We start from the raw sequence: 27746 nt of genomic DNA, 5'->3' as shown, positions 1-27746 counted from the left end.
AGGCATTTTAACTTTTTTTTTTTTTTAACTTGGGGTTAACTCTAAAACTAAGCTTGATTCTGAATTTCAATGGAAAAACTAGGTGAGCACATCTTATAAATAATACAGACAGAAAGCAAAATGATTTAAAAAAAATAAAATTCTCTAGCTTTTCCATTAAATGTCTATAAGTTTCTGAGCCTCTGATGCATTAATGCTACATCTGGACCAGGGCTGTCACAGAATTCATTATAATTCACAACAGCTATCGGCCTTGTCTGCGCTTTCATAAACTATAACAGCATCTGCTTTTATTTCCTGAAGCTGCAGTCTTTTTAGGGAAAATTGAGATTCAAAGATCAAAGTGATTTAATTTCCCAACAGAAAAGAAATACAAAGACTGTTAGGGGACAATGGATCTGCCTAGTTCAGTCTCATCCCACCGCAACAACGGAGGGCTTCAGAGTTTATGCTGAAAAGACCCATTGTACAAAGCATCCCATAATGAGGATCGTTTAGCTCAGCTATTTTGAAGACATGAAACCTGGCAACTCTCTCATCACATTATCAGATGTACCTCTTAAGTGCCTTAATACATATGGCTTCTTACCTCTAGAGGCTTGGTTTTTCTTTTTTTTTAATAAAATCATGGCACTAAGTTAAACACTTTTGTTTTTGAAAAAATAAACACATAATTTAAATATATATATCAAGAACATATTTGGTGGAGAATGTAGAGAGTTAGGAGTTGAGTTGAGATTAGTCCAGAGTGAGGTCATGATTGGGCTGCCTGGAGGTTAGCGTGCAGGGAGGGATAGAAGGATCTCCAGAGAGGTGTGTGAAGTTTGAAGTCATATTTCATATATATTTTGAATTTGGAAATAAAATAAAGCCACATAGTTTTCATAACACTAATTTTGGTAGATAAAGTTAGACAGAATCCTCTCATATGGTGAAGAAACACATGCATAATAACACTTACAGATGGACACAATCTTCTGGGAGTAGATGTCAGAATCTCTACAGGTTAGATAGAGTTTAAAAGGGGTCCATAGGTTTAAAAATGCTGAGATATTCAGCCTTCACTGGCACAGAACGTAGGAAGAATACGGTTCTCTCACCGTGCTAGTAAGCAAACGAATCTAAGATCTAGTTCAGAATTTTCTGTGCCAAGGTAATCTGGATACTTTAGGAGCTATTCAGATGAACTAATACGGTGCAAGGGCTTTGGATTCATGTGGACAGAAGTACAAACCCTGGCTCCATTATTTGCTATGAAACACTAGGGAATTATTTATTCTCTCTCTAGATTTCTCTTTGTTAAAATGTGAAATACTGATGATAAATCTTACCTCATAGAGGTGTTCTGAGGATTGAATGAAATAAAGTAAATAAGGCTCCTGATAGTGTTTAACACATAATAATTACTGAGTAAATGGCAGTTGCTGCTATTATTGTTAGAAAAGTTTATATACTCATACATTTTTCTAAATGGAGAATTTATTGGTTTGCTAACATCCAGTTAAATAAGTTTAAAAAGCGGTCAAAGTTACCTAAGCTACTTGACTTAATATTTTCTACTAAATATATTTTGAATAAATAATATAAATTCTCTCAAATGAGTTTTAATTTGGTCTTCTAGTAACCCAGGGTTTAGGACAACAGAATAATAATTAGAGTATTTTCCTATGAAATATTATCTATCATTTACTTAACGTATACTGTATATCAGTCACTTAGCTGGTACTTTCATAAATAATTTCTTTTACTGTTTCAGAGAAAGTTAGAAGTAGGTTACTATATAATTCCCATTTTACAGAAGAAAAAACTGACACAAAGAGTCTAAGGGATATGCCCTAAATCACATAGTTAGTAAGGCTTTGAGCTAGGATTCAAACCCAGGCAGTCTAACTCTGACTAATTAATATCTGAATAATACAATAAAGATGGCTACCATTTATTGCATGTCTACTCTGTGAGAGGCAAAATTAATTTATCAAAACTATTTCCAGTAAAATGAACATTTTAGGACAAATTCTGAGTAATTCAGTAGACAGAAAATTGTGTTTAGCATAAATTAAGCTCTAGTATATTTATTCAATTTCTACCAGCACATTATTAAGTTTAGTCAAAAAATTTCTGTTTTTAAAAAGTATCCCGACTTCTCAAAAAAGTATCTGTTACATTGACATACATAGGTGAAGTAGAAAAATAAGGCTATTTTTGAGTGAAATATTCAGGTAATGAAAGTAAGTATTGTATCATTTGAATATTACGTTTCGGTGTAAAGTGGGCAGGGTTTGCTCGGAGTGTCCAAATCTTCATCTCATTTTTCTACTCCATTTTTCTCACGTCCAAGAGAATGTGAGCGTGTGAGGGTGTGGGTGTGTGTGTGTGTGAGAGAGAGATCTTATGTATTAAGTAATTCACTTCTCTTGGAATTTAAGCCGTCCAATTTACTCATTTTGACTGACAGTGGCTTCTGTCCAAACAAGCTTACCAGAAGTCATCAGTTACCTAACAACACTTGCTACATAGAATAGTTTTTCTTACATGAACCCATAACAGAAAATTTACCAAATCTCTTAGGCAAAATCTTAGCTGTGCCAAATAACTGTGAAGGGAACATTTACTTTTTCTGCAGCATTGACAGTAAGGCTTCACATACCAGGGTAAGAATGTCTAGTGCAAGTCTGTACCATGTGATAAGTATTATAATTACAAAAGAACATAATTAAATGCTATAGTTCTTCATCCTCAAAGTCTACATTACTCCATATTCCATAAATTGACTTCATAAAATAGTGCTGTTTAGTGTACTATTTTTCTTCTGGGCCTCAGAAGAAAAAAAAAAAATCACCTCAGTAAACTAATAGTTTGTTCAGAGCATTTACTTAAAAAAATTTACTATCATCTAGCCAAACTTTAAAGTGTAGGTTTACCTTAGAATAATGGGAGTTATATGCAAATCACTTAATTTATTACAGTCTCACATTGGAAGCAAATGTAAAGTGCAGCTAATACACAAGTTATACTCTATACTGCTCAGAATATGCTTCATTCCATCAATATAAATCAGTTTTGTAGCTTAAATTTTAAACTTTAAAAAAAACTTCACTTTGAGAATATTTGTGAGATATATCCTATAGCACTTTGCATATGTTCTTCCTCTATGTAAGGGATTTAAAAAATTTATATTTTTTATTTTATATTTTTAACAGAACTCAGGCATTTTTCATTCGAATAATAATAATAACAAAGATTACAAATGCTGAGAAGCAGAATCAAAGTTAAGCTCAGGAACGTTGTATGAGCAACTCTGGAAGATACACACGTGTCATATTAAGCCAAATGTAGAAGACAGAGCTCTGAGAATACATAACACTTTAAAGTCTAATAATTTTTCTTTGGAAATTCACTCAGAAAAATTGAACAGGGTACTTTTATCATAAAATCAATTGAAGGGTTTTTTTCCCCAAACATAAGTGCTCATCTTTATAAGTATGATTTCAAATTTTTATAATTTAAAATTTTTTATATCTTTTCATTGGAGTAAAATATTTAACAATTTATTAACTTTACCACCAGGTAACATAATAGTAGCTTTATTATTATATTCATTCTTCAAACTATTTATTAGAATAATTTTACATAAATGGTAAACTATGGGTTATAGAAATGAGGAAAACACTCTTGAGGTGACATTTTTCACTTATAAAGGTTACATTCCTTTAACAGCTAAATGAAGTGACAAGTTAGAAGCAGACCTGACACCACCAGTAACTATGACCGTGAAGAGAGGATATGGTCAAAGGCTAAGCATTTCTACAGATTATTGGGAGGGTAGTAGCCTCTAAAAGGGCCTCTGAAGACACATGAAACTGAGAACGAAAAGCAAAGCATAACTGATACCAAGTTTAGCACCACTGGAAGCTGCATGAATTCTCTAATCACTGGTGAGACTCTGTAAGTGCAACTCAAGTATATTAGACTTGAAGAAAACTGCTTCCTGAAACATGAGAGATTACTGCCAGGACAATTTTGTCAGATTGAGAACACCATAAATACAGCTTCTCTGTTCTACTCTGTCCCATAGGGTCACTATGAGTCAGAATTGACTCAACAGCAATGGGTTTGGTTTTTTTGGTTCTTTTATCACATTAGCTTCTTAAGTTACCTGGAGACAGTGTCATCACACAGACACTGATGCTCATTAACTGATTTTGCAAGACTCACTCAGTAGCCATTTTGACCAAATGGGCCCCAAGGGCTGAAGCTTCCAGTTCCCAGAATTACTTGGCCCAACTAGTTTAGCAGTAGTGGTACACTCTGTTATGTTCACTGAACTTTTACTTTAAGTGGTGTGTACGATGAATCATCACATATGGTTTATTCTTCAAAACTGGGCTTCTAGGAAAAGAAACACAATCTTTAATTCTGAGTAGTGTTTGCGTCTGCAACACTACAGCTTACTCTAGTTCCTTTGCATTGCCCCAAATGCCATTTCTTTTCTAAGAAACTCAGTTTTTTTCCTAGAGAATTTCTTGACTTGCATATTCAACTTTTTAGACTCTTGCTTTCTTGCTATCGCAATCCTTGATTGCAATTTATCTGATCAACTTTTGACTGGGTTGAGCCTGTTGATTAGTTCATCTAGTCCTTGTACTGAATCCAGGCTGCTGAAATTCCCTTTCAGGAGTCAAGAGCCTGCTGCACAGCCAATCAGTATCTGTTTACACCTGTTTTTCACAAACAAAGATCCAAGAAAACTCTCTTTGGAGCACTAAAATTATGGGCATTTTATACAGTCTTAGAAAAGGCTGTTTTGAAGTAGGCGGCAATTTAAGTTATTAGTATTAGAAACAGTGAAAAATAAAAAGGTATTTTATCCTAATTTCCTCCAATTTACTGTACAAACTTACGTAAATCTTACCTTACTTTCTACAGTAAAGAAGTACAATAATCTACTTTACAGTCTGATCACTCCAGTGATTCTGCATGTGTTAAAGAAAATTCCCATATTTTAACTAATTTGAAAAGTCCTAATGATGAAATCTAAACAATCAGAATGTTCAATGATGTATTTTAGGAAAAGACTGGTGGAATGAGTATATCAGGCAAAGTTGGATTGGGCCATCTCATTAGGAGTTAGTTTATTGCATGGTAGTCTCTAGAGGAAAAGACATTTTCAAGGAATTAGTTTTTTGACCAAGTATTTGAAGGGATTTTTACTTATAATGATGGACAGTTATCATTAAATGCCATTAGCAAACTCGAACAAGAGAAAAGACAGCGGCCCAAATAAAAATTAACTTGCATCAAGGTATCATTGTTCAACAAAGTTTGCTGGATTTTGAGTCCAACAGTTACACTACCACAGGAGTGAAGAATTTGCATATTGGACTGAATAATTATTGGCATCAATGAAACAATAAGATATCAAAGACACGTTTAAGAAGATCTCAAAAAAAAATCTGTTCTATAATCTCGGAACTTTGCTCAACTTAAGCTTCAGTTACTCCTGTAACAGCTCTAGGTAAAGGTATTATTGAAGATAACCACAAGGGTAATGGCTTTCTACATAATGAGGCACATCAGAATCACTTGATAATTAGTGCAGCTAGGACAGCTACAAAAATTTATGATGAATTTTTTTTTTTAGTGAAGAAAAAAATTTTCCTAGCATTAACATGTGAAAGTTTTAATAATGCAGTAATTTATTAGTATTAAATAGATTACAGTGAAGTATAAGATAACTGTAGTTTAATTTATAAATACAGTAATTTTTAAAGTTTCTATAAAAATAGAACTTGAATAAGATGTTGAACTGTAACACTAACCTCTTGTGAGTGAATTCATTACTTTAAAAATCATCTTTATGGTGACAGAAGATAAAATTAAAATCAACCATTTTATGGGCTAAATACTGTATAGTACTTTATTGATATATTGATATATACTTCTTGTACTTTTAATTATAATATCTGGTGTGGTACCATAAGGTACTTATATTTTACTTAATTTACATTCACAATGAAATAAGTATTAAGATACTATATAATACATAAAATAGCGAAAATAAGAAGCCTTGGGGCTCCTAACAGAATAATGGTCAATATTCTGTAGTAGGGGTAGGCAAGCTTTTTCTGCCAAGTGATAAATAGTAAACATTTTAGGCTTTGCCAGCTATGCAGTCTCTGTCACAATTACTTAATCCCAACATTGTAGCACAAGAGCAATCTTAGACAATATAAAAACAAATAAGTGTGACTGTGTTCCAATAAAACTTTATTTACAAACATACACTAAGTGGAACTGGCCTGAGGACAGTTTGCTGACCCTAGAATTATCAGACTTCTATATATTCTCCCTTTCTATCTGATACATCAATGGCACCTAACAACAAGAACAACATCTGATACAACTTTATAAAGTACCTGCAAACATACCTTTTCCCAAGGAATTCCAGGAGCAACGAATTCACTGTTAGTACCAACTACACCCTAAAATATAGAAATAATCATTAGGGTTTATTTTTTTTTTAAGTTGCATTAATTGCTAATATTGTCAAAGACAATCTACCATTTTGCAGATGAATTGCTTTGGCTTGCATCAAAGTGTGTACCAAGAGTTCCTTCCTCAAATTGCCCACAAAAGTCATTAAACTGTTGTTGTTTGGTTCCTTCAAGTTGGTTCCGACTCAGAGCAACTCTATGTACAACAGAATGAAACACTGCCCAGTCCTTAGCCATCCTCACAATTGATTGTATGCCTGAACCCATCGTTGCAGACACTGTGTCAATCCATCTCATTGAGGGTCTTCCTCTCTTTCCCTGACCCTCTACTTTACCAAGCATAATGTCCTTCTCCAGAGACTGGTCCCTCCTAATAACACGTACAAAGTACGTGAGATGAAGTCTGGTCATCTTTGCTTCTAATGAGCATCCTGGCTGTACTTCTTCCAAGACAGATCTCTTTGTTCTACTGGCAGTTCATGATATATTTAATATTCTTCACCAACACCACAATTCAAATGCATCAACTCTTCCCCAGTCTTCCTTATTCATTGTCCAGCATTCAGATGCATATGAGGTGACTGAAAATACCATAGCTTGGGTCAGGTGCACCTTAGTCCTCAAAGTGACATCTTTGATTTTGAGCACTTCAAAGTTGTCTTTTGCAGCAGATTTGCCCAATGTAATATGTCCTTTGATTTCCTGACTGCTGCTTCCATGGATCCAAGTAAAATGAAATCTCTGACAACTTCGATATTTTCTGCATTTAGCAGGATGTTGCTTATTGGTCCAGTAGTGAGGATTTTTTTTCTTGACGTTGAGGTATAATCCATACTGAAGACTATGGTCTTTGTTCTTCATCAGTAAGTGCTTCAAGTCCTCTTCACTTTCAGCAAGCAAGGTTGTGTCATCTGCATATTGCAAATTGTTAATGAATCTTCCTTCAATCCTGATGCCATGTTCTTCTTCATACAGTCTAGTTTCTTGGATTATCTGCTCAGCATATAGATTGAATAAGTATGCTGAAAGGATACAACCCTGACACACACTTTTCTTGATTTTCCACTACACAGTATCCCTTGTTCTGTTGGAAGGACTGCCTCTTGGTCTATGTACAGGTTCCTCATGAGCATGATGAAGTGTTCTGGAATTCCCATTCTTTGCAATGTTATTCATAATTTGTTATGATCAGCACAGTTGAATGCCTTTGCATAGTCAATAAAACACAGGTAAACATCCTTCTGGTGTTCTCTGCTTTCAGCCAAGATCCATTTGACATTAGCAATGATATTCCTTGTTCCACATCCTCTTCTGAATCTGGTTTGAATTTCTGGAAGTTCTCTGTCGGTGTACTTGCTGCAACCCCTTTTGAATGATCTTCAGCAAAATTTTACATCTGTGTGATATTAATGATATTGTTCTATAATTACCACACTATGTTGGATCACCTTTCTTTGGAATGGGCACAAATATGGATCTCTTCCAGTTGGTTGGCCAGGTGGCTGTCACCTAAATTTCTTGGCACAGATGAGTGAACACCTCCAGCACTGCAACCTTTAGTTGAAACATCTCAGCTGGTATTCCGTCAATTCCTGGAGCCTTGTTTTTCACCAAATTAGACTTCTTCCTTCAATACCATCAGCTCCTGAGCATATGCTACCTCCAGAAATGGTTCAACATTGACCAATTCTTTTTGGTACAGTGACTCTGTATATTCCTTCCATCTCCTTTTGATGCTTTCTGCGTCATTCAATATTTTGCCCGTAGAATCCTTCAATATTGCAACTTGATGCTTAAATTTTTTATTTCTTTCAGCTTGAGAAATGCTGAGCATGTTCTTCCCTTTTGGTTTTCTAACTCCAGGTCTTTGAACATTTCATTATAATATTTTACTTTATCTTCTTGAGCTGACCTTGGAAATATTCTGTTCAGCTCTTTTACATCATCATTTCTTCCATTTGCTTTAGCTGCTTTATGTTCAAGAGCAAGTTTCAGAGCCTTTCTGACATTCATTTTGCTCTTTTCTTTCTTTTTAATGACCTTTCATTTTCTTCATGTATGATGTCCTTGATGTTATTACACAACTCGTCTGGTCTTCGGTCATTAGTGTTCAATGCATCAAATTTATTCATGAAATAGTCTCTAAATTCAGGTAGGATATACTAAAGGTCGTATTTCGGCTCTCATGGACTTGTTTTAATTTTATTCAGCTTCAACTTGAACTTGCATATGAGCAATTTATGGTCTGTTCTGCAGTCAGCCCCTGGCCTTGTTCTGACTAATGATATTGAGCTTCTCCATTGTCTCTTCCCATGGATGTAGTCGGCTTGATTCCTGTGTATTCCATCTGGTGGGGTCCACGTGTATAGTCGCTGTTTAAGTTGTTGATAAAAGTTATTTGCAATGAAGAAATCATTGGTTTTGCAAAATTCTATCATGTGATCTACAGCATCATTTCTATCATCAAAGCCATATTTTCCAACTACCAATCCTTCTTCTTTATATCCAACTTATGCATTCCAATCACCAATAATTATCAATGCATCCTGATTGCATGTTTGATCAATTTCAGACTGCAGAAGTTGGCAAAAATCTTCAATTTCTTCATCTTTGGCCTTAATGGTTAGTGTGTAAATTTGAATGATAGTCATATTAACTGGTCTTCCTTGTAGGCATATGGATATTATCCTACTACTGACAGCATTGTACTTCAGAATAGATCTTGAAATGTTCTTTTTGACGATGAATGGGATGCCATTCCTCTTCAATTTGTTGTTCCCAGCAAAACAGACCATATAATTGTCCAATTCAAAATGGCCAATACCAGTCCATTTCAGCTCACTAGTGCCTAGGATATCGATCTTTATGCATTCCATTTCATTTTTGACAACTTCCAATTTTCCTAGATTCATACTTCGTACATTCCACGTTCCAGTTATTAATGAGTGTTTGCAACTGTTTCTTCTCATTTTGAGTAGTTCCACATCAGCAAATGAAGGTCCCAAAAGCTTGACTCCATCCACATCATTAAGGTCAACTCTACTTTTAGGGGGCAGCTCTTCCTGTTTCATATTTTGAGTGCCTTCCAACCTGAGGGGCACATCTTCCAACACTACATCAGACAACGTTTCGCTGCTATTCATAAGGTTTTCATTGGTCTTTTTTTTTTTTCTGAAGCAGAACGCCAGGTCCTTCTTCCTAGCCTGTCTCAGTCTGGAAGCTCTGCTGAAACCCATCCACCATGGGTGACCCTACTGGTATTTGAAATAACGGTGGCATAGCTTCCAGGATCACAACAGCACACAAGCCACCATAGTAGGACAAACTGACAGATGAATGGTGTACTTTTGATTATTACAATCACTCAACAGTTAATAAATATCAAAGTGTTAACCAGAGTTATAATTAGACAATCTCCACACAGAAATACGTAATTCAGATTAGTCATTCCCTCATATTTATCAGAGGTAAGGAATGAGTCTATTCTTGTTACCTCAACTAACACAAGAAATGAGTTTAAGTAAGTTTAAAGGTGCCTATATTTGTTGTTACATTTAGTGTGGCTGACCTTTACATCCTCCAGGCAAACAACTGAATCTGTGTCAATGCAACTGTCAGCCTTCCTGCTCTTCCACTAAAACTGCAGAGCAGGCCTGGAAAAATCCACCTGATAAAGCCATGTATATCTGCCTTGATGGCTCTACCACAAATTCAGTTTAATATAAAATCCTTAAAAGAGTGGAAAATCATATAAACTTTTGGAATGAATTTCTGTAACTATAATTAATGCTTGGTAGGAGCCCTGGTGGCGCAGTGGTTAAAGTGCTCGACTGCAAACTGAAAGGTTGGCAGTTCGAACCCACCCACCGCTCCGTTGGAGAAAGATGTGGCAGTCTGCTTCCATAAGGATTTACAGCCTTGGAAACCCTATGGGGCAGTTCTACTGTGTCCTATACGGTCACTATGAGTCAGAATCGACTCAGTGACGGTGGGTTTGGTTTGGTTTAGAGGTTAAGAAATACACTGTAATTCTGTGAGTATATAATGCCATTATTATGCTGATACTATATGTTAATTTCAGGTCTAAGTTTTACTAATACATTTCAACACCAAGTTTCTGTAGATTAAATAAGATTATATTAGATTAGTAAATACCCACCCCCCTACAAACACAGAATCTGTTGATTAATTCAATATATTGAATATTGGGTTAGAAAGGATGAAGAAAGATTCTTCTTTTCTTCAATTGATCTAAGCAAAGAAGTTAAAAGATAATATTAAATCCTACTTCTCTGAAGTTATTACTAAAGGAAGATATTCGTTCTTTAAAAAAAAAAAATTACAAACCTATTTTGATTCATTTTTTTTTAAATTGGTGTAATGTGGACCCAGAATGGGTGTATGTATAATGCTAGATTGGAAAAAAAAAAAAAAATAAGTGAAACTCAGTCGTATTCTCTGGGTTAACACATTAAAGTATTCAAGAAGGAAACTTCTACAGTGGGGTGGGAAGTTGGAGAATTAGAAAGCAACCAATACAAAGATTTCTGACTAAAAAGTCAAATAAGTTAACTTACTCCATTTAAAATTGCTTTGATGTTTTTTTCTAAAAGAGTATCAGCCACCAATGACTGCCTTGACAGGAAACACAATAGAGAGTCCCTGATGGAGCAGGAGAAAAATGGGGTTGAGAACTCAAATTCTAGTAAAAAGACCAGACTTAATGGTTTGATTGAGAGTGCAGGGACCCCAGAAGACATGGTCCCCAGACTCTTTGTTAGCCCAAAACTAAAACCATTCCCGAGGCCAACTCTTCAGACAAAGATTAGACTGGACTATGGGGCATAAAATGATACTTGTGAAGACTGTGCTTCTTAGCTCAAGTAGATACAGGAGACTAAATGGGCAGCTCCTGTCTGGAGGCAAGATGAGAAGGCAGAAAGGGTCAGGAGCTGGTTGAATGGACAGGGGAAATCTGAGGTGGAAAGGAGGAGTGTGCTGTCACAGTATAAGGAGAGCAACTAGGGTCACATAACAATGTATGTATAAATTTTTGTATGAGAGACTAACTTGAATTATAAACTTTCACTTAAAGCACAATTTTAAAAAAAGGAATATCAGCAAAATAATCATTTCATAAAGACAACACTTTTTGAAAAATTAACTGGAGATGTGGAAGATAATAATTCAAAAATAAACTGAAAAATTATTCCTAAAATAGAACCCAAATCACACTCCCCCTTAGGTTCAGAAACACTAAAACTGAGCTGCTATTTTCAAAACTCTGAGAGAATCTCAACTATTAAGTGGGTGAGGGTATTAGCAAGGGTCTTAAAGAACTGAGAAAGTAAATGTGGTTGCTAAGTAATTAGGTTGCTAACTACATTTGCTAAGAAAAGGGAACTAAAAGATTCAAAAAATTATAATAATTGAGTCTGAATAAAAGAAAAGTATTAATTATTATTTCAAATAATGTCATACAGAGTTTGGTCTTGGACAGAGGGCATAGTTAGAATGGTTTCATTAGTTGACCTGCTACGGAATAATGATTACAACCAGGTGTTCAAATATAAGCAGTGGTATTTCTAACCATCTTACTCCATGAGAGGGAATCATTAAGTTTATTAAAAAGGAAAAAAAAAAAAAACAAAAACAGTAAATCCCATTAACGAAACATCATAGCATGGATTAGAAGATAGGCGAATAAAGACAGATATTAAATCATTGCAAAGCCTGTGGCTTTTTCAAAAATATTTCTGATCCCTCACTGACCAACTGGTGATACCAAGCTGAAACTAAGCAGGTTAGTATGTGTAAAAAACTGTTGTTTTTTAAAGAGAAAAAATGCAAATAGTATATAACACTCTTCTATGATTTAGCTTATCTCGCTTTCTCCTTGCATATTGACTTTTTGCCCTGCTTGGCAGAGTCCCGTGGGCAACTGGGGAGTAGAACTTGTAGGTTCCATAGCTGAGTTGATGATTTAGACTTCCGTTGAGTATAGTGTTCATTCACTCATTTATTCAACATATTTTTAGTTCCTATTATGTACTGTTCTAGCTACCAAAACCAAACCAAGAGCTCTCAAAACTCACATTCTAATAGGGAAATAAATAGACACATATGGGTAATAGGTCCAGTGGCAATAAAAGTGCTATAAGAAGACGGGGGGTAAGGCTGGAAGGGTGTATTTTACACAGAAATGTCAGAACAGATCTATCTTAACATGACTTATGAGCAAGGACTTAAATAATGTAGAGGAGAGAGCCAAGTGGGTATCTTGGAAGAACATTCCAGGCAAATATAATCTGGTGCAAAGACTTTGGAGCACGAATGAACAGGGCAGAGGGTAGAAGATAATGCTGGAAATTGAGACTGGGGTAGATAGAGTTCTACAGATTATATGAAGCCTTGTAGCCCACAGTCAGGGCTTCAGTGTTTATCCTGAGGGAGATTGTCATGGATCGAATTGTGTCTCCCAAAAGTATCTGTCAACTTGGCTAGGTTATGATTCCCAGTATTGTATAATTGTATACTATTCTGTAATCTGATGTGATTTCCTTATGTATTGTAAATTCAATCACTACGATCTAATAAGATGGATTAGCGGCAGTTATAGTGATAAAGTATACAAGACTGGAGAGTGTCCTAAACCAATCTCTTTTGAGATATAAAAGAGAGAAGTGAGCAGAGACACAGGGGAGCCTCATACCACCAAGAAAGCAGTGCCGGGAGCAGAGCATGTCCTTTGGATCTGGGGCTCCTGCACGGAGAAGCTCCCAGAACAAGGGAAGACCGATGACACAGACCTTCCTCCAGAGCCGACAGAGAAAGCGTTCCCTTGGAGCTGATGCCCTGAATTTGGACTTGTAGCCTACTGCACTGTGAGAGAATAAACTTCTCTTAAAGCCATCCACGTGTGGTATTTCTGTTATAGCAGCACTAGATGACTAAGACAGAATTTGGTACTGAGAGTGGGGTGATGCTCTAACAGATACCTAAAATGTGGAATCAGTTTTGAAACTGTCAATGGATAGAGGAGTGGCAGCAGCAGAGGACCAGTAGCAGCAGAGAACATGCAGCAGCAGAGAAGTGGCAGCAGCAGAGAACCAGCAGCAGCAGAACCAGGAGACCAGTGCTAGACGGTGTTGGAGCTGACCCACGGAGGGAGGGAGCTGAGTGCCTGTGCGCAGCAGGCTTCCTGGCAGATTGGGGTGCCTCTGGGCACTTATCATCGGTGGAGCTGCAGAGCTTTGGAACACATGCCCCAGCAGGGCAGATGCGGGTGTGAGGCCCGAGGGCCAAGAGGCCACAGGAAGCAGAAGCTGAAGAGACAAGGAACACAAGAAGCCGAGCTGCCTCAGTCTCAAAAGGTATGGCCATGACCTCAGGAATTTCAAAGGGTGGAGCCATGGCATCTGGTGTTTCTAAGGGTGGAGCTGTCACTCCGATGGACTAGGAGAATGGTGTGCCTAAAGCCAAGAGAGGAGAGTTGCCATCCCAGTGGACCTGGAAGGCAGAGCTGAAACCCAGGGCTGAGAGGCCTCCACTCAGAACCCGGAGACTGTGGCCAATACCTAGAGTCTGGAGGGCAGGGCTATTGTGTAAATTGTCTCAGAGAACAGAAGGTTATTTTCAAAGCCTTGAGGGCTAATGTAATGTGTTCTGCTGACTTGCTTGGTGCCTGTTATCCCTTCTTCTCCTCCAGTTTCTCCCCTTTCTGATGGAAATGTCTAGCTTGTGCCTGTTCTGCCATTGTACCTTTGGAACTAGATAACTTGTTAGATTTCACAGATGAAGAGGAATTTTTGGATTTTGGACTTGGAGTTAAGACTTTTGCTGTGATAGGATGAGATGAATATGTTTTGCATGTTGCAAGGACATGAATTTTGGGAGGCCAAAGAGTAGAGTGTCATGGACTGAATTGTGCCCCCCAAAATATCTGTCAACTTGGCTGGGTCATGATTCCCAGTATTGTATTGCATACCATTCTGTAATCTGATGTGATTTCTTTATGTGTTGTAAATTCAGTCACTATGATCTAATAAGATGGATTAGCGGCAGTTATATTGATGAGATATACAAGACTGGATACTGTCTTAAGCCAATCTCTTTTGAGATATAAAAGAGAGAAGCAAGCAGAGATACAGGGGAACCTCATATCACCAAGAAAGCAGTGCCAGGAGCAGAGCACGTCCTTTGGACCTGACGTTCCTGCGCAGAGAAGTTCCCAGACCAAGGGAAGATTGACAACACGGACCTTCCTCCAGAGCCGACAGAGAAAGCATTCCCTTGGAGCTGATGCCCTGAATTTGGGCTTGTAGCCTAGTGCACTGTGAGAGAATAAACTTCTCTTTGTTGAAGTCATCCACTTGAGGTATTTCTGTTATAGCAGCACTAGATGACTGACACAGAGATAAAAAGCCATTGGTGGGTTTTGGTCTAGGTGGGACAGAATTTACTTACATGATTATTCAGAAAAATTGTCTAACTCATACAGCATGGTAAAACGCACCAAAAGATTAGTAATATATATTTTATAGTTAATGAGAAAAAGTAAATTATAATTGTGTCTGGATATTTCCTAATCAATATTATCTAACAATGCAAGAAATCGCTTCATAAACTAATACACTAAAAGTCTTGTCAATTAATATTGGGAACATAAGATACAAAGTTGAATGAAATATTCAAATCATTGTGTGATCTTTGGAAGAAATGAACTATTAATCATTAACATTTACTAGAAGTAACAATATAATAACTAAAGATTTTTATACAGTAAAACATTTAATCAACTGAAAATTCTAAGGGATTTATTGTATTATAAATGAAGATTTCTTTATTTTTGGTCAAACCATATGAGAAATTAAACTCACTGTAAGAGGATTATCTCTACCACTCCTTCAGTATGTGAACAATTACACTGTGGATAGGAAAACAGAGGAAACATATTTGTTGAATATCTATGATGTGCCAGTTGCTGGTACTACGTGCTTTATAAACATTAAATTATATTCCTTCTTCACAATAAACCATTGACTAGGTATTAGTAAGTATCATTTTCAAAGCAAGTAAGAGGAGGTTCTGGCTCCAAAGTTGTACTCTTTTCAATATATCGTCCTATTGCCTTCAAATATTCTTTCTTGGGTTTACAGGCTAAAATGAAAACATTCAGAACAACATCTGGTTCCTTTAGTAACAATGTACTTCTGATCCTTTCATAAAGTTAACTATTCAGTATGCCTTGGAGCCAAATGGCTTTCAGTCTTCAAGTCATGTAGGCATTATTTTGTGCACCTGCTCAATACTGGAAATTATCGGTCACAATCAAACCCAGAGGAAAGCCTTATTTACTGCACATTAAAGTTACAAGAACACATAGCAGGATAAGAACAGGAATGGACTCATCATCAGCTCCTTAAGATGGAACCATACATCCATGTTTGTTACAAGTGCCAGGAAAGAAAAGAATCAATATCCAGATGCTGAAGTAGGAGATCTACTTATGATTAAAGAGTATGGAGGAAAGAATACATCTTTATAAGATACATATCTCATCAGCTCTAACAAGAGTGGCACAGTATATAATCTTTCTTTAAAGCATTTAAAGGTGATTTAATGATTTTCTAAATAATTACTCAAATAAAACCACACTTCTGACACAGAAATATTTTTAAAAGCAGTAGGGGTATTTTTAAAGTACTGTACCCTCTCTAATACCAACACATATGAAATTTCTCCCTAGGCCAGTAGATTTTAAGCTTGATAAAACTGGTAAAAGAACTGGAAACTATGTTAAGAAATGTGAATTCATGCCTTTGTAAAGCACTTTTGTGTCACCCTTATGATGTAGGAAGAACACATAGATGACACACCCTTCTTTACAGATAAAGAAAATGAAACATGGAGAGACTGGGTGGCTTGGCCAAGTTCACACTGCTAACGAAAGAGGAGTTAATCCAGAAATCTTTCTACTCTGAGTCCTCTTAATTGTGTTACCTTGGGCACATCATTTTATCTATGCTTTATTCTCTCCGCTGCAAAATGAAGATTCTTTATAAGGGTTTAAGGATAAAATAAGGTATTAGAAGTAAAAAGTAGAAGTACTCTCATCAAAGAACATAAATGACTAAATAATACTAAAGTGCTTTTAAAAGAATAGAGCAGCCTTCACAATGCATAGCGGTTAAAAGGAGGACACTGGAGTTAGCAGGTCTGGGTTCAGATCCCAGCTTGACCATTTATAAGTCATGTGACCTTGGACAATAATTTGACTTCCCTACACCTCAATATTATAAAATGACAAAATATTGTAATACAATATTAATAGCTAACATGAAGAGCTGTTGTAGGGAACAAATAAGATAACATATCTAAAGCATTCTGTCCAGTGTCTGGCACATGGAAGCACTCAATTAATAATAGTTATTGCTGTAATGGTTGGAGCCCTGGTGGTATAATGGTTAAGAGCTTGGCTGCTAACCAAAAGGTGGGCAGTTCAAATCCACCAGCTGTACCTTGGAAACTCTACGGGGCAGTTCTACTCTGTCATATAGGGTCGCTATGAGTCAGAATCGACTCGATGGCAATGAGTTTTTTTTGGTATTGCTGTAACGATCTGTATGTTCAGTTTGATTGGAGTGGTCCTTAGAATGGATACTAATTATTTTTAATTTTCATACTAGATATTGAAAGCAAAGTTACCCCCTCCCAATAATGTGATTTAAAGGGCAAATATAAATGCCCCCCCCAAAAAAACCTCTTTTCTCAAACACATGTTGAACTGCCTGAAGTTCCCATACAAGGTACAACGTGCAAACATTCCCTTGGGAGTCAAGTGACTGTGGTCCTCTTCCTGGCTTTCCTGAAGCTTGCTGTGCAATTTTGAAGGATCATTCATTGCTCAGACATTGCTTTCAAAATAAGAGGTCCAAGCAGATTATATAAACAACTTAGAATCATGGACTTCCTTCCAAGTTAAGGCACAAAATTAATTTAAATAGGTTTCACCTTGGAAAGATAACAAAAAACTAATCAACTCTGAACCTTAGCACAAATTAACTTACCTGGTTAACTAACAAAAAGACGTGACTCTAAGGAATGAGAAACAGGCCACTTAAGTTTTGACAGAGGTGGGGAGAATGGAAAGGCAAAGCTCTAAGTGTGGGATATCGCCTAGAATTACATCCTTCAAGGTCCAGCTCACTAGCCAACTCCTCCATGAAACTCCCTCCAGTCTCCCAAGACTGTGGTCTCGGGACACTTGCAACTCTCCCAAAACACTCAACATGTATGCCTGGTAAGATGCTTCTGCCTTCTTCTACATGTAAAATCCTTGAGAATAGGGAATATATCTGTCTTAGTCATCTAGTGCTGCTATAACAGAAATACCACAAGTGGATGGCTTTAACAAAGAGAAGTTTATTTCCTTACAGTAAAGTAGGCTACAACTCCAAATTCAGGGTGTCAGCTCCAGGGGAAGGCTTTCTGTTTCTGTCGGTCTTCTCATCAATGTTCCCCCGGACTAGGAGCCTCCCCGCACGGGCACCCTGGGTCCAAAGGACATGCTCTGCTCCTGGCACTACTTTCTTGGTGGTATGAGGTCCCCCTGTCTCTCTGCTCACTTCTCTCTTTTATATCTCAAGAGCTTGCCTCAGGATACAATCCAATCTTGTAGACGGAGTCCTGCCTTACTAACACAACTGCCACCCATCCTCCCTCATTAACATCATAGGAGTAGGATTTACAACATACAGGAAAATCACACAATACCAGGAATCATGGCCCAGCCAGATTGATACACACATTTTTTGGGGACATAATTCAATCCATGACAATATCCTATTCTTCTTTATATCTCCCATAACACTCAGCAATATGCTTTACATACAGAAGGTATTCAATAATGGTTAGCTGTTTAAATAAAGTGCAGGGAGGGTGAAAGAATCTTTAGTGGGGACATGTCCACAGACAAAAGAAGAGAGATCATTTTTACTGGGTATCTGGAGAAGAGAATGCTAAAGAAGGCCAGGGAACAACTAAAAATTAAACTTCCCTGCCTCATAATTTTGTTTAAGGCTGATAAGCTACAGATTTGGGGTCCAGGTCTTTTCAAATTTTATTCCAGTCTTCCAATATGAACTCAAAAGCAGACTTGAATGCTGATGAATCCTTTAATTCAATGATAAGTATTCTGATTTTAGTCCTTGATAGTCTTTTACAGAAAGTTAGATTTGTTTGAAACATAGAAAAATTACATGAACACATTTTCAATTCGCTTTTGAACAAATCCCCTTTTGTCCCGACAGTGCTGGGTTGTGTCTTACCGGCTCTCCTTTATCCCCTTTCTCACCAGGTGAAGCTGGAGCACCCGGCAATCCTGCTTCTCCCTGAGCAAAAATAAATTACTGTGTTATAAAAAATTCCATCATATTGACCTAAAGCCAAATTGTTTATAAATGTGAAGCTGACAATAAATAATAAGATACAGCTTTTTCTCTCCCCTGAGTTGATCCTAGTTCTCCAATGAAATGCCCTTCTTCCCTTGTTTGTGAGACTGACTATTGCTCACTCTTCAGGATCTTCAAGCTGGGCTATGTGTTGTTTTTCTATGGCCCCCTGCACCTTGTACTTGCTTTTCTCATGGAGCTTACTGGCACAGTAGTTAAGTGCTCAGCTGCTAACCAAAAGGTCAGTGGTTCGAACCCACCTGCCGCTCTGCAGGAGAAAGGTGTAGCAGTCTGCTTCCATAAAGATTTACAGCCTTGGAAACTCTATGGGACAGTTCTACTCTGTTCTATAGGGTCGCTGTGAGTTGGAATTGACTAGATGACAATGGGTTTTGGTTTTTACTATACAATGTCACTAGAGGAAATGGAAGTCTCCTCTAAAACTTTACCCCAGCCCCAGCTCCACTGCTCCAACCAGGAGGTCAAGTGTTAACAGGATGGGTCAAGTCTAAAGACAATTATTAGGTCTCAGTGTGAGAGGAAAGTCTGCTCTAGGAACTGAGGCAAGTTCTCCACTCCTTTTTCTTGTCCTTGAGTGTGGACTCAGGAGAAAACCACTAAGAAGTCACTCAGCCTACTCTTACTGTAGGCCTTATAATCGCCATTAATGTCCACTAAAGAAGTCCATGTAACTCTATGGGCCCAGCCTCTGTGGCTAGGCACCCTACTGGTATAGGTGAAGCAAAAAAAGAGTCCCTCTGCATATTCCCCATATAATGTGTGGCAGAGGGAGGCAGGTGGCTGGAACTTTGGGATACTGGATACTGGACAAATACAGTCTCTATACAACAAAGAAATATTATATGAGTATCTTTGTATATGTTTGTTCAAGAGCAGGCACTGAGTCTTCTTCAACTGTGAATTACCAGAACTGAAGTCTATTCCTGGCACTCATTAAGTAAAAGTACTTAACCCTTTTATTCACTCCAATTCACACCCTTGAAGGGAGGTCCAAGGGGCTCGGAACTATCCACGTAAAAATCCAGGACATCCTCTTCCCAGTTCCCTTCTCTCAACCCACCCCAGTGATTGAGTGCTTAGGAATTTGATTCAACTAGCATTGCAGGGCAAGATACGTTCTGTGCACCAGAGGCCATATTCAAGGAGCCAGACTCACTCTCTGGAGTGTCCTGTCAGTGAGCACTGAAAGCTTGAAACCAGCATACCTTGTCTGGAATGCACTGGCACTGGTCTTTAAGTTCCTGCTTTGTTGGCAGATATGCTGACATTTTACTGGCATGAGCGGTTACCGATAATGATGCAGTACTTCCAAAGCCATCCTGCTCTGGACACTAAAATTCAGAAAGAAAATTTAGGGAATATGGCCAATTCTAAACATTCTGACATTCCAACAGTGTCTCCTACCAAACAATGGTTGGGGGTGCCGGCAAGAACTGCCTTCCTACTGATCTAGACACCAGTGTGTCAAGGTTATCACACCCTTGCTATTCCACTGAGTCTTCTTGGTGTTTCATTACACCAGCAACACAAGGGAAATCTATTTAAAAATATGGTTTTAGTGAGGACTCCAACATGTATATTAGGTGACTATTTATTACAAGTACAGTAATACCAATAATTTATAATAGGTACATTGTTATAATAAAATTATACAAATAATATCTGAATATATCTTATAGGAACAAAAATTAAAATAAAAGCAAATCATCTGAACTTTTAAAACAGTTAACTTCAACAAGATGACTGTAAAGGCATGCAGAGTATAAAATACTTCTTTTACACTCTAAGATGAGGTTTATGTTATCAAAGTATAACTTATTCTCTTCTATTGTCCTTTAAAGATATTAGAAAGGTTTCCACCTATACCACAGATAAGTGGTGGATTTTATACTTACCCAGTGGATTCTGAACATGTTGGACAATACAAAGTGAAATTTGATTCTAAAGCAATGAACTTATTTTCTCTCAAATAGTTAATCAAGATGGAGAATTTTAGGCAGATAAATGAATCCTTTCTTCTCAGCATCATTTACCAGGCCCCTTATCATGGTCTGTAACTCTAAATTTGCAATTTCAAGAAGGCAAAGCAATAGGGGAAAAGGTTCGTGTGTTATCTGGTATACTAAAAATCATATATTCATGGAAAAATATTGGCAGAATATAAAAGTAAAATTTTGTTTGTGGTTATCTACCATGATGAGATCATGGTTAGTATTTACTTTCTTCTTTACACTCAATTGTGTTTTTCAAGCTTTTTATAATAAATATGCATTACTTTTGTAACAAAAATTTATTCTGAAAAATGGGTAGCATTCTAACACTTGTGAGAATTAACAATAAAAAACTGTAACAAAAATAGCACCCAGAAATACTGCAACTAGTTTCCTATCTTCACCATTAGTTTTTCTCACATCTACTCCTTCCAGATTTGATCAACTATTTAGTTATTTTAATATGATTCCAAGTCCACAAGTCTAAAAGCCACATTTGAATGACATAAGGTTATCACCAAAACAGTTGATTTATCTTCCATGATTTGATATGATTTTCCAGCCAATTTTTGCCCCATGGGTTTCCAGTTAGATAACAAAGACCCTCTTAGGATTCACAATTTTGCTCTAGATAGTAGACTCACTATATTAATTTTGGGATTTAAACAACTTTAAGATGATGTCTCAGGCTTCACAATAAAGCTTCCACACTCTCAAAAGAGTGCCTAAAGGGAACATAAAACATACAAGTAAGGATTCTTGCCCTTGTAAAACTTCTGGTTTTAATTTGACACATATTTGGTTAATTAGCCCTTAAAATTTTAATCACATTTCACCTATTTTCAACAAATGTTGTTTATTTCCTCCTTCTACTCATACTTGCTCTTCATTTGGTCTATGTGCCTAGTCCTGGAACTTGACTATTTCAGAAACTGAAATTCTAATTTAATTGAAGCAAAGAAGCACATGTACAGATTATATCGAATAAATTTCACCTTTGAAATGCCCCATAAAATATTAACACTGAAAAACCTGTGTGACTTGAAACCCCAAGACAAAATTAGATTTTAAACAATTACATTAAAAATTTCCAAGTTTAAAACATTTTGAAAAAAAAAAAAACAGAGTTGGTATCTAAAGTAGAGCAAATGCACTTAGCTGCATTCATATAATCATGTATCTTCCAAACTATACATTTTCATTTGTAAAATGTCACGTTTCTATTTTCTATTATCATTAAATGAATGGCGATTATCTCCCAAATATTATCAGCAGGAAAATACATAGTCTTTTAGTATTTTCTCCATAGCTGGGGATGAATTTCTATCTTATTTTCTATTATTTAAAACTACTTTTAAAATAATCTGTTGTAAAACATTAAACAAAATATTTTTCATAAAATGTGAGGTCATGTCATTGCCTTTAATTATCAAATCACTCCATCCAAATTATCAACTATACTGAAATAATTTTCTCATAATTTGGGTAGAAATGTCTATTATTTAATGACAAAAACAGTGAATACTGGCCAAGAATATAATATTTAAATATATAAAAATATCATTATGTTACTTTTCTATCAGGGAAATTATTTTAAGAGCTCTTACAACAAAAATGCATGATTAAAAAAAGAAAAACCTTTGGTGAGTTAATATTTTCAAGATTTAAATATGTGGCTCCAGGAAGTCTAAGTATTTCAGGTCTGTAGATTGGCATTCTAAATTATCTTTTCAGATATTTATAGAAAGTTATTTGGCTGCCTTTCATTTTACTTGGAATGAGAGCCATAAAATGAGCTAGAGATAACGCTTTACAAAGGTAAGTTACATAAGCGAAACATACAACGTTTCAAAGATTTAGCTATGCTTTGAATCAGTTACGTACATTCTTATTCCACCATTCCCAAAGCATGCTACAGAAGCTAAATAATAGTTTTGAATTACTACATTATTGATTAAACTTTCATATATTTTTTCATAATAATTGCAGAACTTTTGGAAAATCTAAGATACAAAGAAAAAGTATTTTTTGCCTTTTATTTTTTACTTTACTTTCTGTAATATTTTTAGAATTTGTCCCTTTCAACTACCCTTCTGTCCCACCTATCTTCTTTAGCAGTTGGTAAATCAACAAATCAAGAAACAAAGTTTTGGCTACCTACTACACAAAAGCACTAGGACTGAAAAAGAGAATGTATAAAAGACAGTCCCTCCTCTCAAAGAGTCTAAAATGTGGTTAAATAAATTAAAAAAAAAAAAAAAAACCAATTAACAATTATATTTTGTTCCCAAAGTCACCAAAAGCTTTGAGAACTAGATGAATAGAGGGCAGGGAATGTACCTTACTTGGGTTTGTTAGCTTTGTTCCTTAGCAGTGTCTGGAAGATCTGTGTTTTTGAATAATAAATGATGGCTGGAAAAAGTAAACATATACACAGAGTAGTGTTTCAGGGACTTACTCTGGTTATGCTGGGGGAAGAAAGGACTGGGAATATGACAGGCAGTTAACAGGATAAAGCAACAATTCAGGCATGAGGTAAAGGCAGACCACAGCAGTGAAAAGGGAAAGGAAGATGTAGATGAAAAATCTATCACAAAAGTCAACAAGCCAGGATGGTTGACAAGCTAGAAGACAGAAATGAATGAGAATGAGGTATGATCAAAGATTTAAAGCCTCTGTGACTGGAAAATGATGATGCTACTGTCAAAAATATAGTTTAGGGAGAAAGGCATAAATTTCCTTTTAGTTATGTTGAGTTCCAAGCGAGGACACATCATCCCTAAAGTTCAGGAGGAAACGCTGGCATTAAAATTCTGGAAAATCTATGGGAGAGCCCTAAGAACATTCTCTTACTTGGGATAAAATTACTCGTCTCCTTTAACAGAAGATACTCAGTGCTGCTCTATATTTGTACTATACAATCTATGCAATTAAAAGATAATTGGTATGCTACATTTTTCATATACCAAAAAAACTTACCTTAGTATCTGATATTTCACAACATGCTTCTTGAGCTACAAAATTTGAGTTACAGTAGATTTTAAGTTGGTGAAGTTCAATCTATTAAAAAATTAATAATAAGACACATTGTTAGTTTTTGTGTTTTGTTTTTTTAAGAATCACATTTAGGCACTTATGAACTATGACGATTTAATTTAAAAGAAAAAGGAAGCTAAATAAATTACTGGTACATACTATTAATGTTTTTATTTAATTTTGGATTCATGATTTTATGGATCTTTTGAGAAACAGACATAGATTCAATTATGAAGACAGACCTAAAGATAAAGGAAATCAAGTAATGAAACCAATTGGAAACTCTGATTATTTCAAACCAATGAAAGAGTAACATTTAATTGAAGAGAGTTTCTGTCATGCATTGCAAGAAAGTGTGCCCACAAAATAAGAAATATTTCAAAGTAAAAAATTTGGAGGAAAAGCAATGTCAAAAGTATAAGCTGTAGTTCCAGTTTTCCTATTTGAGGCATTGAAGCAGATGTACACTTCCCAATAAGAAAAAAAAAAAGTATTTAATTTGTATCTATGTTTCATGTATTTTGTTTAAGACCTATGGATTTTCTATTATATTGGCATAATCTGGAACAAGATTCACAATCTTTTACAAAAATAATTGATTCCTGCTATTTGTTCAGCACATTCCATTTTTTGGCATTTGGACATGAAATTAAAAGTACTTCGAGGGACATATAATCATTTCTTTAAATATAAGATCAAACAACCATCTAAAGGTAAATAAACAGTATGTACTATTGATAAAATATCAACATGACAGATGCTTAAATATGGTGTTTGCATTCCCTAAGCACTGAAATGTTATATTAAATAATGCTTTATATAAGAGTGGTTATTGACTGAGACTGTGAAATTAGTTTGTGGTTTGAATTTAATAATTTAATTAATTAACAATTGATAGTATTATGGATATGACATATAATATACATCAGGAACAACCTCTTCCTTACCCCTTCTTCTCCCTGCTCTTCCTCCACCTCTTTCTTTGCTTCCCAATGTAACAGAAATAGATTATGCATTACTTTAAGACCATAAGTACTTTCTACGGAAAGACCTAATTGTAACATGTATTACAATAACTAATCCTATGATAATAGAAAGAAGACATCTGTGATTAGTTCTGAATCTCTACCCCAACAACAAAAAAAAAAAAAGGGAAGAAAAAAGTCTGTAATGTCTACTCTATGCAGAGATGAACAAAATCAATTCACCTCATAGAAAGCATTGAGAACTCCAAAAATTTTGTGAATTCCTGAGCAGCCTAAGATTTGCACCCTATATAAAACTCTGAGACTAAATGAAATTTAATGATTTCTTTTCTTTAACTTTCTGCAAGGTCATTAACAGTTAATTTTTATTTGTAAAGTTTAAATACACTGTCTTATATCGTCTAATGAAATACTGGGTAATAACGTACCAATTATGCAGAATGAAGGATGGGGACTCCAATTAATTAATACTCTTCTCAACTAAAAAATTTCATTTATCATCATCATTATTAAAATAGCCAATAAATATTGAAATCCTATTATGTACCATCCAGTATGCTAGGCCCTTCATATGAATTATTTTACTTAACTAAAGTAGATTATCAACTTTCGAAGGACTGGAAACCAATCAAGTGCCCATTACATTGAAACTCTAATTAGCATAGTTTAATTGTGCTTTCTTTATTTATTAGTTACTTTAGAATCCTTCACTGACACAGTACTTTAGAAGGAGAATGTTTAAGGCTAAGACTGCACTAACTCTTGCCACACTGGAGATTTGTCTGTTAAAAAAAAAAAAAAATCCATTTATATCAGTTTTGTCACCTATCTCTTTCTCACAAAAGCACACAAATAGTATATGTAAAATAAAACCTAATCAATAGAATGCTGTTTTTTTCAATAACATACTTTTTGAATAAATAGAACATTTTCACACTACAACAGATCTTATGAATCAGAGAGCTTGTATGGGAGATGATGATAATTTACTGCTAACCGAAAGGCTGGCAGTTCGAAACCACCAGCGGCTCTGTGGAGAAAGATGTGGCAGTCTGCTTCCGTAGAGATTTACAGCCTTGGAAACCCTATGGGGTTGCTATGAGTTGGAATCAACTCGATAGCAGTGGGTAAAGTTTTACTAGGACCAAAGATCTTCAAAATATAACATATATACTTTTTTTTGTATATTTAACATAAACAGTTACTGTCTCCTAAAAACACTGCATCATTTTGGTATTCCTTTAATTTTATCCTCAAATGAACCAAGAAATCACTGCAATACTATAATTTTTACATTATGTCCTCTTCATAACAACACACTTGACATTCTTCAGCTTCAGGTTCTGCAATACATTCTTGCCTTGGGTGGGAAGTTAGTGAGACACAGATCACAGAACATTTGACATTCAGAGGTTGAACTCTAAGCCAGGATACTGCTCTTACAATAACTGGTTCCTCTCCTACTGCTCCTGACCCACTTATGAATTTATCTCAGTGTGGTCTTTGGTTCTTCCAGTTCTGGAGCCAGGGCCCACCTTGCTCTCACAGCTCTTATAAGGAACACATTCCAGTCCCAACTCCTGTACTTGTGGTAAGGTCTCCACTGCTATTGCTAGAATTCCCTGAAACTGACTTCCTATCTGCCTACACTCCACCTACTGCTGAAAGTCATACCCTCTGATGTTCTACCTGCTGGTCCCCACTTCCTCTTTTTGCCTTCTGAGGGAACTTTCTGAAACCACTTCTCTACTCCATCTGGTCGGTCTAGTATTGGTGTTGTCATTGTAACTGATAATGCTATTATCAATTAGCAGCTACCATGTACTGACATAGACTTTAATACTTCCACTAGATTTTGAGATGTTTAAGAGCAGGAACAGCATTTTTTTCACCCTCATCTTGTCACACTTAAATGCAATGTCTGGTCCAAACAGATAAATGAGTTTACAGAGAACTGACCATGTATTAGACTCTACAGCACATACTTTATACAATTACCACTAGTAACTTTACCAGCTCTATTTTACAATTGAAGAAACTGAGGCTCAGATAAATTAATTCTTTGCCAAGATCATAACAATTATGCAGATGAATCAGGATAAAAAAAAAAAAAACATCTGTTAAAAGCAAAGATGTCAATGTGAGGACTAAGGTGCACCTGACCCAAGCCATGGTATTTTCAATCGTCTAATATGCATGCAAAAGCTGGACAATGAATAAGGAAGACCAAAGAATTGATGCCTTCGAATTATGGTGTTGGTGAAGAACAGTGAATATACCATGGACTGCCAGAAGAATGAACAAATCTGTCTTGCAAGAAGTAGAGCCAGAATGCTTCTTAGAAGCGAGGATGGCGAGACTTCGTCTCACATACTTTGGACATGTTGTCAGGAGGGACCAGTCCCTGGAGAAGGACATCATGCTTGGTAAAGTAGAGGGTCAGTGAAAAAGAGGAAGACCCTCAACGAGATGGATTGACAGTGGCTGCAACAGTGGGCTCAAACACAGCAATGATTGTGGAGACAGTGCAGGACTCAGCAGTGTTTCATTCTATTGAGTTGGAACCGACTCCGTGGCACCTAACAACATTAGCCTGACACCCAAGCCAACTGGCTTTCCATGATGCCATGATGTCTTGGCCACAGGGTTAGCTACTTCTGCTCTGGACTGTTTTACTGATCATCATTGAGCTCTAGTTCTGACATTCTCACTGATGTGCTTGCTACCTCTAAGAGGAAACAATTTAAAATAATATTAATTGAGTAA

The 27746-nt window shown here is 36.2% G+C and overlaps 1 protein-coding gene across 1 annotated transcript in view; it reads right to left on the bottom strand.

Annotated features, from left to right (window-relative positions):
• Positions 1-27746, bottom strand: part of COL19A1 (collagen type XIX alpha 1 chain) — a 369652-nt gene that overhangs the window by 287103 nt on the left and 54803 nt on the right. The window contains exons 6-8 of the mRNA XM_004381357.2: positions 23938-24018; positions 20173-20298; positions 18824-18886 (exon numbers count right to left, since the gene is read on the bottom strand). Of these exons, the coding sequence (XP_004381414.1) occupies positions 18824-18886; positions 20173-20298; positions 23938-24018 (270 nt within the window). The remainder of the gene's footprint in view (positions 1-18823; positions 18887-20172; positions 20299-23937; positions 24019-27746) is intronic.

The sequence above is a fragment of the Trichechus manatus genome, unplaced genomic scaffold, assembly GCF_000243295.1.
Source record: "Trichechus manatus latirostris isolate Lorelei unplaced genomic scaffold, TriManLat1.0 scaffold00083, whole genome shotgun sequence".
Taxonomy (NCBI): domain Eukaryota; kingdom Metazoa; phylum Chordata; class Mammalia; order Sirenia; family Trichechidae; genus Trichechus; species Trichechus manatus.
This window is presented reverse-complemented; position numbering and strand designations above follow the sequence as displayed.